Raw genomic sequence first — 15,978 nt, 5'->3', positions numbered from 1 at the left:
AGCTCTGCATTCTGGGAAATGAAGTCCGAAATATGGCAGGGCGTGGCAGTATGCAAAGAGAGGTACCTAACTCGGACTCGATTTCCCTGCGGCCCGGGTTTGCTCTCCGGCCATTGGCTGAGCGGGGCGGATCTAGTCCTGTTCTTCCCCGCCCCCAGTGACACAATAGCAGCTCCCTCCAAGATGGCGGCGGCGACGGCGGATCCGGGAGCTGGGAGCCCGCAGGTTGGAGACTCCTCCGGCGGGGGCGCTGGGGGCGGGCTGCCGTCTCCGGGGGAGCAGGAACTGAGCCGGCGCCTGCAGCGCCTGTATCCCGCGGTCAACCAGCATGAGACGCCGCTGCCGCGCTCCTGGAGCCCCAAGGACAAGTACAACTATATCGGCCTCTCCCAGGGCAACCTCCGCGTCCACTACAAAGGTATCGGCCTGTTTGGCCGCGGGGGGTAAAAGGCCAGAGCGTCAGCAGGGTGGCTGTGCTGTCCAGCCCCTGCTTCATCACTTCCTTTCCCCAAGCTCCGGATTAGGCCTTAGCTCCTGTTGGGTGTTTGGGTGGTGGGCTGACCAGACCGAGGATTGGCTGCTTAGCCTACTCTGCCGTGAGACTTCGGATGTCAGGAGAACCTCAACAGGTGTCCAAACCCAGTGCTGGGTTGGACATTGCACCCAAGGCCTTCTTGCCTGTCCTGTGGTAGTTGGAACTCTCCCTGGGCCCTTCACCACTGCTTAGCTTTAAACGTCTCTGTAGACATTAGTGGTCTCATCCTCTCTATTAGCCAGAGGTGCATGAGCTTGCTTACCTGCTGGACATCTCAGACACTGCCTACGGTTCTGTGCTAAAGTTGTGGGGCCATCTTCCAGGGCTGCCTCTTCCTCCCTTAGTCTCCTAAGTGGGCTGCTTGGCTGCTTGTATTCTGGAGAGTCTGGCAGCAGCACGAGGGAATCTCTCACTTGTCACCCACCTTGCATATGCCTCCTGTGGTTTGTATGGAGACAGTGTCTCAGACAGTGCTACTGTTCTGAGGATGAGGTGGGAGGTTTGTGTGTTTGCTCAGTTGTTGTCTAATTACACCTTGGACCAGGAAAGGGCTTCCTCTGGCTATGAGGGGTGAAGTTGCTGTGGAGCAGAGAAGAATGAGTCTTCCATTTGCATTTCCTTTTGCTGAAATTTCTTTGTCCTCTCTTACTAGGTCATGGCAAAAATCACAAAGATGCAGCCTCAGTGCGCGCCACCCACCCCATACCTGCTGCCTGTGGCATTTATTACTTTGAGGTGAAGATTGTCAGCAAAGGAAGAGATGGGTAAGCCCAATACTGAGCTGTTCCTTTTGGTCAAAGTTTGAGGTCTCCTGATTGACCCTTGTGACTTGTGTGAGCTGCTGAGCTGTATGGGTCTGGGCTGCAGAGGGGATTAATAGTGGCTGCCTCTGTTACCTGGCTGTAGGCATGGCCTGGTCTAAGCAGCAGCCTTTGATGGCAGTTAGGAACCTGGTGTAGAGGAGGGGCTTCTCTTTAGTGATGACGAAATGAGGTACCTCATAGGTGAGGGAACCAAGTTTACATTAACAATTCAGTGTCCAGAATGGAGTTTCCCCATTATTGTGGGGTGTTTGTGACTTCCCTCCTTTCACACTCTTGCTGCATTCAAGGTTCCTTTTTATGGTTATTAGTCATGTAGAGGCCCCTTTAGACTTCAAAGGAGTAGTAAAGTCTTTGCAGCATTCATCAAAGCTGCGGCAGCCACTGGCCTGTCATCTTAGGGTAAACAGCATGCACATGGTCAAAATCAGGTGACCTTGCTACTCATAAACTTGTTTTTCAGTCTCGGGACTTGAACACCAGTTGGACCAGCTTTAGGAAGGTCCATATTAAAGTCAGCATTAGGGAAGCTCCCTATTTTAGGGTGATCTAAGCAGACACAGGACATCACAGGGGAGATTTGTCATTTTTCTTCCTTTTTTCCTAGTCTCTCTGTTTTTTTCCTGGTAATTGTTGTAAAACAGGTGTTTAAGTTGTGAAATAACATGATTTCACCTGCCTTGGGAAAGCTTTCCTCATCAGATCTTAGGTCTGGTGTGGGGAGTTTGCTAACCCCACCAGTGACCTTCATGCCAACCCCAAATGTGTGTTCCTGAGTGTTCAGAATACTTTCTTTCTCCTTGGGACTGTCCCCCTTGTGGTGCATGCAAAATGCCCAGCCAGGGGGCGATGCTGGGGGCAGGACTGCTGCAGTTGGAGCTTTGCCTGCTTTCTCAGTGAAGCCTTAACATCCCTGCCTGGGAGAGTTGTGTGGTTGTGGGTAGGTCATGGGGCTTAGATCTCTTTGTCTGTACTGTGGGGGGCTAGGCTAGCGCTAAACTGCCTTCAGTTCCAGAATTCTATGATTCTGAAATTGTAAGGATGGCAAGCTATTGTGTCTTTTACTTTTATTCCTGTTTATTGCAGGAAGCTTGTATAATTAAAGGGCTTTAAAGCTTGTATTTTTCCATTTCCACCATCTGATGAAAGTGCATTATTTTTCTTTCCTTTTAGGGCTGCACCTGCGGCATATGGAGGTTCCCAGGCTAGGGTCTGAATCAGAACTGTGGCTGCTAGCCTATACCACAGCCACAGCAACGCCAGATCTGAGCCGAGTCTGCAACGTACACCACAGCTCACAGCAATTCCAGATCCTTAACCCATTGAGCAAGGCCAGGGCTCGAACCAGTGGACTAGCATTGAACCATGAGAACTGGCATCCTCATGGATGCTACTTTGATTCATTTCCACTGAGCCATGACAGGAACTCCCCAGAGTGCATATATTTAATGTGCTTAAACTAGTGTGAATGAGAATGGCCTCTTAAACACTGCAAAGATACAGACTGAAATGTTGGTGCTATGGTTTTATACTACCAAAGAAACCGAGGGGGGTTTCTTAAACTTGTAGGGAGGCAAATAGATTATCTTCTTTAGAGTCCTTAATTATAGATAACAGCTGAGCTAGTGAAAGAGGAGAGCAGTTTTTCAGAAGTGTTTACTTGTAGAGATGTGGGTTCCTTCACCTGGTTTTTTTAACATTTTAGTTGTGAAGGTCTTGTCAGATTACCTTACTCAGGTTTTGGCTGCCAATCTAGAGAAAGCTGAGCATCTCCCAACTTTCCTAGCATATTTACATGTTGTAAATATTGCTGTTAAGTTGACTTGGAAGCCTCAGTTTTAGAAAGGTCCCAGGTCATGGATGCCTGTGGTAGCCTGCTTCAGTTTACCACTGTCAGAAGGGAAGTGTATGAATATCCATGTATGTGCTTATGGCCCTGAAAGCCTTTTCATGGCTAAGATGTAGCTAGATGGGCCAGGTGTGGTTTTCAGGAGGCGAAGGGCGGTTCCAGGGAAGACAGTAATCAGCTTGTTTCCTGTTTCCTGTGAATGTTGGAGGTGAGTTTCTGACTTGGGTTTGGTCCATGACCCAGGTGTTAACTGGTTGTGTAGCTCTCCTGTATTACCTAGTTTGATCCTCACCAGTTTGCTGGAAAGTGGCTGGAGCAGATGATGGTGCACCTGTTTTGTGGCTAAGCCCTGAGCCCCTGGCATGTTTGGTGACCTTCCCTGGCTGCAGGGCTTAGGGTGTGCAGTGGAGTAGCCTCACCTATCAGTTGCTCTCACCTCATCTCAGACACTTATGTCCATGTTGCTGCTGCTGCCTTTCCCCATCACATTCCTTCCCTGGGTAGAGTGAAGGAATGTCCAGTTAGATTCTTAGGAGATCACACTGTTCTTAGGGGACAGAGCTGAAAGATGCTGAGTGGGGCCAGAGAAGTGTTTCGTGCTATGGACTGGGCTTGATTGACTTTACCATCCCATTGAATCTATAAACTTGTTTTTCTGTAGATATGAGTACAGGCCTCCTTTGTAAAAGGTGTTTATTAACCTAGTTGTCAGTGTCATTGTTTTCCAGAAAGGCCTTTGTTCTGAGCTGTCTTTCATAGAACACACTAAGCTTGTCTAATTAGAAAGATTTCATTTCAAGGGTTATATTGATTCATACTACTATGTGCTAGGCCCATGTTAGGTGCGGGGAGAACAGAGGTAAAGCCTACACAGGCCAGCCTTGTTCTTAGCCTCTGGCCTACTTAGTAAAGAGTGGACTGAAAGGCTCTCTGCAGGAGGAGGCAGAGCCTGGGCACGGCTTTGAAGGATAAGTAGGAGTTTCCTGGCAGGTGAGACCTGTTGGACCTAAAATGAGTTTGGTTGGTAACTGGCTTGACATCTGGGTGCTGGGCTTTCTGGGCACCCCTCAAATATAAGGGAGAGCTGGAGAAGGAGGAGTTATGTTTGCACTACAAGCCAGGCTCAGACTGATGGCTTTCAAGAGTTCCTGTCGTGGCTCAGTGGTTAACGAATCCAACTAGTGAACCATGAGGTTGCAGGTTCGATCCCTGGCCTTGCTCAGTGGGTTAAGGATCTGGTGCTGCCGTGAGCTGTGGTGTAGATTGCAGACGCGGCTTGGATCCTGCGTTGCTGTGGCTCTGGTGTAGGACGGCAGCTACAGCTCCGATTCGATCCCTAGCCTGGGAACCTCCATATGCTGTGGGAGCAGCTCAAGAAATGGCAAAAAAGACAAAAAAAAAAAAAAAAAAAAAAAAAAGAGACTGACAGCCTTCAGTTGTATTTTGCCGAGTCACCAGAGCTGGGAACCCCAGGAGCAGATCTGTTGGGGTGAGGAAACATCAGAGCCCTCCAGTGGTGCCAGGAGATAAGAGCGTCTGGGTTGATCTTGTTAGGAAGCCAAGGAGACCATGAAACTGAGGGTCCCTGGAAAAACGACTTGCTCAGTCAGAGTTCATGGACCTGTGGGTGTCTCTCACTCTAGTGATGACACATGGAGGGTGTGTCTGGCCAGGCTGACAGATGCGCCAGTGTGACCCTCAAAATAGACTGTAACATCATCCCAGCGGCTGCAGCCTCTTGACATGTGATGAGTGGCTCTACCCAAGAACAGCAAGCCTGGGCTAGAACACTGGATGGAGTTGGCGAGGGCTCCCATCTGCAGCTGGTGCTCAGGCCCTGTGGCCCTCTGACCACAGCCAGCTTGCTTTTGCTTGCACTTGGAGCTGACTTCCTTTGGACAGCCGCAGTGCACTCATCCGTTACTTCTCCACACTGCAATGAGGCACCCATTGTTTTTTATCCTAGTCCCAGGCTTGAGTCCCAGGAGTACAGGCCTGATGCCTACTTAGAGACGAGGCGGAAATGCCTGCACATGACCTCACAGGGTGGTGTCGAGGACACCCATCCATGATGTGTGCTGTACCCAGGGGTGGCCCAGAGGCTGGACTTCCTCCTGTACCCGAGAGTTTGGGAAATGCTTCAAAGAAGAGGTGATGAGGAGTTCCTGTCGTGGCTCGGCAGAAAGGAATCTGAGTAGTATCCAAGAGGATGCAGGTTCAATCCCTGGCCCTCACCCAGTGGGTCAAGGATCTGGCATTGCTGTGGCAGAGGCGTAGGCTGGCGGCTACAGCTCTGATTTGACCCCTATCCTGGGAACCTCCATATGCCATGGGTGTGGCCCTAAAAAACAAACAAACAAAAAAACAACAACAAAAGAAAGAAGAGGTGATGATGTTAAATCTGGAATGATAGGATGGAGGGTTCCAGGTGAGCAAAGTGAGAAGCAATGCTCTAGACAAGAAGGAACAGGGCATCAAACGACATGGAACATAGAGTGAGGGACCAGGGTCAGAAAAACCTTGTGTGCTGTGGCCACAGAGCTTGGGCTTACCCTGAGGGCAGTAGTGGTATATGAGGACTTTGGGTCTGAGTTTTTTGGAATGGATGGGGAGAAGCTACTGCAGGTTCAGCCAGGCTCCTCTGGCTGAGATCCCTGTGTGGTGCAGGCTAGTGGCTTTAGGTTCTTGACTCCGGGCGTGGTTTTCCTACAGTGGTTGTCTTTTCTCTCTCTCGGCCGGCCTGTCTCCCGTGTAGTGGGATGCAGGGGTACGGTGTTGAAGACTGGTAGCCAGAGAGGCTTCTCAGAGGTGAACATGCTCTGTGTGCCAGTGTTCTCTGGTATTCTGGTTTTGTCAAGTTCTGTCTGAAAGACATCCGTGATTTTCCATGGAGACTCAGAGATTCACTCACCCAATTAATATCTCACCTTCTATGTTTCCGGTTTGAAGAGCCACTTGAACACAGGTGCTCCTGCCTAGAGACAGCCTGTGGCTGGCCCCTCACCCTGGGTCCCCTTACTCTAGTCTCTGTGCATTGTCTAGTGCTGATGAGAAATTTGGCACTCAAGGTGGACCTGGGGAACGCCTTGTCCTGCCTGCCCTGAGAAGTGGGTGCTATCTTTGCCCAAGGTGGGTACAAACAGTGATTGTGGCTTGTTATCCCTGACTGCCTCCCCGTGCTGATGGCCTCGAGGGCAGATGCTGAGCTTTGGGCTGCATCTCTCCCTAGTAACATATCACACTGCTTCTGGAGACATGGTGCATTGGGGTTCTGGAGCATCTTGGGGTGTTGTACTGCTTACCTGTGTTGGTGGTTAAAGCCCAGATCTAGTTGGGCTTATAGCAGTGTAGCTCTGGCATAGGCTGATGGGACTGAATCCATGTGGCATCCACTTTGCCTTTTCTTTCCTTTTTTTTTTTTTTTGCTTTATTTTTAGGGCCGCACCCAAGGCATATGGAAGTTCCCAAGCTAGCAGTCAAGTCGGAGCTACAGCTGCTGGCCTATGCCACAGCAACACAGGATCCAAGCTGCATCTGCCACCTACACCACAGCTCACCGCAGTGCCAGATCCTTAACCCACTGAACGAGGCCAGGGATCAAACCTGCAATCTCATGGTTCCTAGTCAGATTTGTTTCCGCTGTGCCATGATAGGAACTCCACGTGCACTTTTCTGATCAGACCTGTTCCTTCCCTGAACACATCCAGGCTTCCCTGGGACCTCCCTATCCATTGTAGGTCAGTGCCTAGTTTCCAGCTGCGAGTTTCTTTTTTTATTACTGGGAGTTCCTTGGTCAAGGATCAGCCTCTAGAGAAATTCCTAAAATTCATTTCACTCCCCCCCCATTGTTTGTTCTTTTTCCTATATGGGTCATCAAGTGAGGGAGATTTTTTTGTTAGAGGGGAAGCAAGAGCTCATTGGGGTGGAACACAGGAGGATAGATTCAGTAACTGTTCATGGCAGGCACGGTGCCATCCTATTCTAGGACCACTGGGAAGAAATCATGGGCCCCAGACTGTGTCTCTGTGGTCAAGGGTCAAGTTAGAAAGAAGGGACTGATCACTAGGAGAATGGTGGATAACACTGTTTGAATGCAAGAATATTCCTCTGCCTCCCTAGAAATTCTGTTTAAAATCCACAGACAATGTCTTTCTAGCTCCAGGATAGTGTTTTGTTGTAATTGAAATGTGATATTTTTATTTTTATTTTTTTTATTTTTATTTATTTTTTTTGTCTTTTTGCCATTTCGTGGGCCGCTTCCGCGGCATATGGAGGTTCCCAGGCTAGGGGTCGAATCGGAGCTGTAGCCACCGGCCTATGCCAGAGCCACAGCAACACAGGATCTGAGCCACGTCTGCGACCTACACCACAGCTCACGGCAACGGCAGATTGTCAACCCACTGAGCAAGGGCAGGGACTGAACTCGCAACCTCATGGTTCCTAGTTGGATTCGTTAACCACTGCACCATGACGGGAACTCCGGAAATGTGATATTTTGATGCTATTGCTAGAAATGAGTTTGGTGCTGGAACAGGGCCCAGCCCTCTGCCATGAAGGAAGGGGCCAGTAAAAGATTCCCTGGACTGTGTAGGGAATGGGGGAGGGGTAAGCCTTTGTACTCCTCCTAAGCTCTCTTCCTCTCCTACCACTTGGACTTTAGAGATAGCCTGGGATTCCAGGGAAGTTTTGGTTATGAATGGCAAATGTCAAGGCTCAAATACTCCCGCTCTCTGCTCAGCTTCTATGGCAAACATTACTGATTGTTAGTGGCATTTCTTCTTGTCCAGACAGAGCCCCCCTAGAAGTTTTCTTAGTGCACAATATACCTGGCAGCTGCTAAATTTTAGTCAGTTTCATCATGAGATAAAGCCTACTGGTCCTCAGGATGGAGACAGTTGAAGAGGTGAAGAGAGGTAGGAGAAGAGCAGTTGTGTCCAGATGGTCCAGGGGCTCAGCTTGACCCTTCTAGAGGACATTGCCAAGGCAGTTCTGAACCAAGAGCAGAGAAACAGGGCATGGTTTGCTGAGTAGAACTGGCTATAACCCGGTTTACAAAGCCATGTAAATTGAAATTATCATGGACTATTTTATACAATGCTCTCTTTTAATATCAACTGTTGTGCCAGGAGTTTATTGGTAGTTATATTTGCCATGTCTTTTTTTTTTGTTTTTTTTAAACCAAAAAAAAATTTTTTTTTTTTGGCTACCCCATGGCATATGGAGTTCACGGGCCAGGGATCAGATCTGAGCTGCAGCTGTGACCTCTGCTGCAGCTGCAGCAGTGCCTGATCCTTAACTCACTGTGCTGGGCTAGGTATTGAACCTGTGTCCCTGTGCTGTAGTGTATTGCCAATCTTTTCACCACAGTGAGAACTCCCCAAAATGTTTTTTTATTTTACTTTTTTTTTTTTTTTTTTTTTGCTTTTTAGGGCTGACATGCGGGATATGGAAGTTCCCAGGCTAGGAGTTGAATCAGAGCTACAGCTGCTGGCCTCACCACAGCCACAGCAATGCTAGATCTGAGCCATTCCTGTGACCTATGCCATAGCTCACTAGAACACTGGATCCTTTAACCCACTGAGCAAGGCCAAGGATTGAACCTGCATCTTCATGGATCCTGGTCAGGTTCGTTAACAACTGAGTCATGAAGGGAACTCCATATTTTACCTATGTATTTTTAATTAACTTTTTGGCTGTACCCATGGCATATGGGTGCTCTAGCAGTGACCCAAGCCACAGCTGTGACAGTGCCCCGGATCCTTAACCACTAGGCCATCGAGGAGTTCTCTTAAGGCCCCCTTTTCTTTGGGCTTGTTCTTCTTTAGATGTTAAGGGGTTAGTTCCTCTCTGTAAAGCCCCTCCTCTCAGTGGGGAGGGGGCGCTGCACAGAGTTGGACTCAGTGGATGACTGGGTGGCTTCCTGGCAAAGGGGTGGGGTGGGGTTGTAGTTGCTGGAGGAGCAGCTTTTACGCAGTAGCCAGTGTCATGATGGACTGTGGCTTTAAACAGGCCTGTCGGACCAGGAAATAAAATCCCCAGCATCAAATATTAGCTCCCATTTCAGATCCAAATGTCAGTTGGTGTTTTTCCTGAAATTTCTCTCAGGGACCATTTTGTAACCATGGCCCCAGAGACCTCCTCGGTTGTGGAGGCTCTTGATTTCTTACCTGGGGCAGGTTCTGATGGGAACAAGATTGCCAGCCTTCTGAGCTAAGGTGTTAGATGCCAAGATGAAACTGTCCAGTGAAATTCCAGCAGCTCCTCGAGGGTTTGGGGCAAGGAACAGGGTGGTGGTGACTGGCCCTTTGACCTGAGAATGGCAGACCTTACCTTCCTGCAGCTTCCAAGAATCACCTTAGCCTTGAAGTTGAGGAGCTTGTCTCTTCATCACCTTTTTTTTGGCTTTTTGCTTTTTCTAGGGCCGCTCCCGCGTCATATGGAGGTACCCAGGCTAGGGGTCTAATCAGAGCCGTAGCCGCAGGCCTCTGCCAGAGCCACAGCAACTTGGGATCCAAGCCTCGTATGTGACCTACACCACAGCTCACGACAACGCCGAATCCTTAACCCACCTGAGCAAGGCCAGGGACAGAACCTGCAACCTCATGGTTTCTAGTCAGATTCGTTAACCACTGTGCCACGACGGGAACTCCTCTTTGTTACCTCTTACTAGAGCTCTGTGGGCCTGGAGGCATCCTACTGATGGAGCTGAAATTAAAAATGTTCAGGTTGGAGTTCCCATCGTGGCACAGTGGTTAACAAATCCGACTAGGAACCATGAGGTTTCGGGTTCGATCCCTGGCCTCATTCAGTGGGTTAAGGGTCCATCATTGCCATGAGCTGTGGTGTAGGGCCCAGACGCGGCTTGGATCCCACGTTGCTGTTGCTGTGGCTGTGGTTTAGGCTGGCAGCTACAGCTCTGATTAGACCCCTAGTCTGGGAACCTCCATATGCCACGGGTGTGGCCCTAGGAAAGGCAAAAAGACCAAAAAAAAACACCAAAACTGTGACTGGGATCTGCTGTTCCTGTGGCTGTGGCGTAGGCTTCAGCTGCAGCTCTGATTCTACCCCTACTCTGGGGAACTTCCACATGCTGCGTGTGTGGCCATAAAAAGAAAAGAAAGAGCTCTGGTTTTTAAGAGTTTTAATTATTAAAAAAAATTAAACCCACATAGCATTCCTTTCAAAAATAATTATTTAGGAGTTCCCATTGTGGCCCAGTGGGTTAAGAACCTGATGTTGTCTCTGTGAGGATGTGAATTCAGTCCCTGGCCTCACTCAGTGGGTTAAGGATCTGGCGTTGCCTCAAGCTGCACTGTAGGTTGCAGATGTGGCTCGTTGCTGAAGCTGGCATAGGCTGGCAGCTGCAGCTCCAATTCGATTCACAGGTGGGGCCATAAAAAGAGGAACCCCCCCAAATTATTGGTTATTTGATATTCCATAATTAAACTGTACACGGTCTAGTCCTGGGACACAGAAGGCAGTGAGGTGAGTCTGGAGCAGTCCTGTGCAGTCCAGCGAGTCAAGAAAAGAGTTTCTATTGATCTTTTTTTTTTTTCCTTTTCTAGTTTGTTTTAGTTTATTTGGATGCTTGGCACAATCTGGCTCAGCTGCTGAGTGGACCTGCAGTGGGACCAGCACAGCTGACTCTGTCCCTTCTCACTTCCCTTCCTTCACTCAGCCCAGGCTCCTCTGAGCTGCTCTATGTCTCAGTATTTCATCTGCAGAATAGAGACTTGGTCTTTATGAAGAGGATGGGGTGAAGCCTCATTTGAGAGTGGATCAGTGACAGGAAGCCAGAAAGCTGGCAAACATATTCATGCAGCTCCGTCACTGGGCAGAGTGGTCTGGGTCAGCCCAGTGAGAAGCCCAAGAAGTCTGTCGCATCATCGTCTCCTTATACTGCTTTTTCTGGGTCACTTTGATCAGAGGCAGTTTTGTCACAGCAGCCACCAGGAAATTCATGAGTATGTCTTTGCAGCTGGCTCATTGATCCGCCATGTTCTTTAGGCTGGCTGGCAGGTACTAGGTATAAAGGTAGTGATAATATTTGTGGTAAATAGCAGCTCCTATCAACACCATGGAGTGAGTAGTCGTTTGTCCACTTGAATACGTATCCTGTCTCCTTAGAGCTATCCCAGAAATGGCTGTGCACAGGGTATCCCACGATGCTCTCAGGAAGCTCTGTCACATGGTGAAGGCAGAATCCACCTGTGTGATTGAAAGCATGGTGTTCTCTTCAAGGCTGAGCCTCCTGTCTGTGATGATGATACTGTCGTAGGGCACAAAATAGGCTACTCATAACCTTGCTTTCTCCTTCAGTGATGGTGGCAGGCCAGTGGTGTTTGGCTGGGAGGGGCTTGTCACAATGCCGTAGAACTATAATCTGGGCACAGTACTAGGATTTGGCTGCACCCAGGAGGAGTTTCATTGCTGACTAGGACTGAGATGGGGGTGGAGGGTGGGGGTGGGGGGGGTGTCACCTCATGGATGATTACTGTGATTTTAGAGGGGGGCTTTAAACCTAAATTAGCATGGTAGTAAGGAAGAGCTCCCAGATAAGATGAATATTGAGGCAGTTGTGGATTTTCCATAAATGTCCTTTTTCATGTTGAGGAAGTTCCCTTTTATTCCTCATTTTCTGAGTGTTTTTATTGTGTGGGGATGTTGGATTTTTCTGTCAATTGAGATGATCATGTGGGTTTTTTTCCCGTTGTTCTATTAACACTGTTTATCATGTTGGTTACTTATGTTGAACCGGCCTTGACTTCTGGCGTAAATCCTACTTGGTCGTTGTATTAATCCTTTTAACATGTTGTTGAATTTGATTTGCCACAGTTTTGTTGAGGATTTGTGCATCTGTATTCAGAAGGTATATTTTTTTGTCGGGGGGCACTGCATGCAATGGATTGATGTGGGATCTCAATTCCCAAACCAGGGATTGAACCTAGGCTCCAGTGGTGAAAGTGCCCGATTCTAACCACTACGTCACCAGGGAACTCCCTCTTTTGATGTTTTCTTGATGGCTTTTCTTTTTTTTTTTTTTTTGTCTTTTCTAGAGCCGCTCCTGCGGCATATGGAGGTTCCCAGGCTAGGGGTCCAATCGGAGCTATAGTCACCGGCCACACACCGAGCTGCCTACACCACAGCCACGCAAGCAGATCCTTAACCACTGAGCAAGGCAGGGTGAACCCGCAACCTCATGGTTCCTAGTCGCATTCATTAACCACTGAGCCACAACAGGAACTCCTCTTGATGGCTTAAAAAAAAAAAAAAAATTATTCACTATTTTTTATTTTCTTCTTTTTTGGCCACTCCACAGTGTGTGGAGTTCCTAGGCCAGGGATTAGATCCAAGCCACAGTTGGCAGTGCTAGATCCTTTAACCCACTGTGCTGGGCCAGGGATCGAACCTGTGTCCTGGCACTGCAGAGATGCTACTGATCAGTGGGAACTCCAAAACAATTTTTACAATGTAAATTAATTTTTTTTTTCTGTTTTTTTGTCTTTTCTAGGGCCGCACCTGTGGCATGTGGAGATTCCCAGGCTAGGGGTCTAATTGGAGCTGTAGCCGCTGGCCTACGCCAGAGCCACAGCAGCACAGGATCCAAGCCATGTCTGTGACCTACACCACAGCTCCACGGTAACACCAGATTCTTAACCCACTGAGCAAGGCCAGGGATCGAACCCGCAACCTCATGGTTCCTAGTCGGATTTGTTAATCACTGAGCCACAACGGGAACTCCTAAATTTTTTTTACAATTTAATTTTTTTGTTTTTTTGGCCACACCTGCAGCATGTAGAAGTTCCTGGATCAGGGATTGAACCTGTGCTACAGCAGCGACAATGCTGGATCCTTAACTGCTAGGCCACCAGGGAACTCCTGATGGCTTTTTTTTTTCCTTTTTCTTTTTTTGGCTGCCCCGTGGCATATGGACTTCCCAGGCCAGGGATCAGAGTTGAGCCACAGTTTCGAACTATGCCACAGCTGCGGCAATGTTGGATCCTTAACCTACTGTGCTGGGTCGTGGATTGAACCTGCGTTCCAGGGCTCTCAAGATGTCATTCATCCCATTGTGTCACAGTGGGAACCCCTGATGGCTTTTTGATTGCTATTCTAGGGTCTTCCCTATCTTAGACTTGCATCTGGGTGCAGTACATTTGCAACAATACCCAGATATTATTCTGCCAAGAACTGAAGTCTGTAGGTTAGAGCTGGGAGGGAGCTTAGGAGCCCTTTAGTCCAACCTCTCTTCTTCTGATAGGGAACCTGAGATGTAGGGTGAAATCCAAGACCCACAGTCCTGTATTGGGCCGGACTGTCTGAGATCAGGCTTCAGAGTCTGAGGTGTTGTCTCCGGAGCCCTGCTGCCAAGTGTTCTTGTTATTTTAAAACTCTTCAGGAGGCAGGAAGGGAATGTCAGACTCGTTGTCAGAGAGGTTCCCTGTGCTGGGCACTCCACGCTGTCTCCCAGCACTGGGTGAGGGGTGACAGCAAGCGGGTGGTCGCCTTCCTCCAGGCCTTGTTGTACATCTCCAGAAGGTGTGAGTCCAGAGGCCTCCTCCTGTCCCCGTCTACCCCTAGGCCTGCATGGATCACAGAAAAATCTCCAGTCAGTTAAAGCTATGCCGAGGCTGTGTCTGTTTGGCAGGGTCTCCTGAAGGTGTGCTCTGGCTTATGCTTGGGATATACTAGGTGCCATGTGAGCCAGAGCTCCAGCTTTTCCACTGAGCATGGACTTTGATCATTTCCTTCTGTTTCTGAAGGTATGCCCTTCTGATTTTCCTGCTGTTTCTGACATTGTGCTTTTCTGCTGCAGCTTCTGCCCTTCTGTCAGGGCTGAGGGAAATGAGTGTACTGAGGAGATGGCCATGAAAGCCAGGTGTCCCTGGCACTGAAATGTTGCCTTGGAACAATCAAGGGAGAATGGATGTGTGAGAGCCAGCAACCTCCTCAATATGCAGCCATCAGCAGGCTCTTGAAAATGATTTTTCTATGACTATGAAAGTAATTTATGTTAATTGTAGAAAACCTGGAAAACTAAAGAGAAAAAGGAAGAATCCAGGCTGACTGGAGTGTGCTTGCATCTCTCCGCGTGACTGCAGTGGTTTTAGCGGACTGTTGCTTTTGTGGGAGAGTCAGCAGAGGGGGGTGGAAGGCAACATGGGCCCCAGAAACCACCAGTCCATTCTCAAGGCTGGCCATTTTCCAGGGCCCCAGTTTGCCCCTGCTGCTTGCGATGGATGGTGAGAAACCCAGGGGGACCTGGCTATTTGGTCAGCTGAGGGCCACAGCTGCTCCTCTGTCCTGCTCTCTGGTAGATCCTGACCTAGCCTCGCCCAGGCAGCTCCACCTGCTGCCCTCTTCTCTATGGAGCCCAATAGAGAGGCAGAGTCACTCTTTCAGCTCTAGCTTGCATTGTGGTTTTGGTGGTGTAGTATAGACACTGAGAAGGTATAGGCCAACTCATGGTCTCTCTGCCAGGAGAGCCTGTCTGGTGCCCCTCTATGGCTACTGGCTGTCTCAGCTCTCTGACAAGTGGTGTTCTGCATTTTACTGACATATAGAAGAAATGAGTAAATCAGATGGGCTTACTTTACTTTCAGTCATTTTATGGGGTAAATTCTCCCTCAAGCTTCTCAGGTTTATCCTCCTGCTTCAAAAGAAAGCCCTGGTGGAGACACGGAGTGTAGGGAAGCTAAGCTCTGTCTATTCTAGTTACCTGCTTGGAGAGTGAGAGCCCTTATCACCTCTCTGCCAGGCGACCATGACAGCCTGTGTCTGTTAGTGTTCCTAGCATTGCCTGACCCTGTTACCAAGACGGAAGCAAAAGTTCACCTCTTTTCTCTTTGGCAATCCCAAGTAAGCAGGCATTTGTTTTTGGATGTCCTAAGATCCAAGTCTTCAAGGATGGCCTACTTTCCTTTCCCAGATTCCAATGCCAAAAGAGCCTCCAATGCATGAACTAGAGGACAGTGAGGTGGTCGCTGGGCCTAAGTGCTCTGATCCTATTCTGTGGCTGCCCTGAGGTTCTCTATGATATGAGGGGTGATGGCTGAGGAAGCAGTCTCTGACAGGCCATGTGCTGTGCCCTTGGGCACCCGGTGAACTCAGTGGCAGAGATGATTTGAATCTGGGTTTGCCTGATGTATTTCCTCTGATACCGGTATGTTTCCTTCTCAGCTGTTTGTGCACAGGGTCAATGCCAGGGCTGGAGCAGGGCTGGAGAAAGGCTGCTACTGACTCGTCCTTAGGCTCCAAAATTTTCATTTTCTTTTTTTTTTTTTTTTTTTTTTTTTTGGTCTTTTTGCCTTTTCTAGGGCCGCTCCTGCGGCATATGGAGGTTCCCAGGCTAGGGGTCCAATCGGAGCTATAGTCACCGGCCTACACCAGAGCCACAGCAACGCAGGATCCTTAACCCACTGAGCAAGGGCAGGGGTCGAACCCGCAACCTCATGGTTCCTAGTCGGATTCGTTAACCACTGCGCCATGACGGGAACTCCTAGGCTCCAAAATTTTCAAATGCATCTCAGAGAATTGCCCTTTCTTCGGTAACTGTGCTGCAATGTGTCCTGGGCAGCTCATCCCCACCCTGTAAGTTCACTGTGTTCTAAAGAGCACTTGGCTTTCTCCACCTCCTGCCATACCCATTGCTCTGTCCTTGTCCAGCCTTGTCATCTTCCATTGGGGTGATTTTGGTAGCCTCTAGTTTTGCCACTTCAGTTCATTTCCCCAGTATCAGATGTTTGATCAGCTGCGCCCTTTCTAAACCCTTT

The 15,978-nt window shown here is 49.0% G+C and overlaps 1 protein-coding gene across 1 annotated transcript in view; it reads left to right on the top strand.

Annotated features, from left to right (window-relative positions):
- Positions 148–15,978, top strand: part of RANBP10 (RAN binding protein 10) — a 76,383-nt gene continuing 60,552 nt past the window's right edge. The window contains exons 1-2 of the mRNA XM_003355780.5: positions 148–418; positions 1,188–1,299. Of these exons, the coding sequence (XP_003355828.4) occupies positions 184–418; positions 1,188–1,299 (347 nt within the window). The 5' untranslated portion in view covers positions 148–183. The remainder of the gene's footprint in view (positions 419–1,187; positions 1,300–15,978) is intronic.

The sequence above is a fragment of the Sus scrofa genome, chromosome 6, assembly GCF_000003025.6.
Source record: "Sus scrofa isolate TJ Tabasco breed Duroc chromosome 6, Sscrofa11.1, whole genome shotgun sequence".
Classification (NCBI taxonomy): Eukaryota; Metazoa; Chordata; class Mammalia; order Artiodactyla; family Suidae; genus Sus; species Sus scrofa.
Note: the sequence above shows the minus strand (reverse complement) of the source record. Positions and strands in the feature narration are given on the sequence as shown.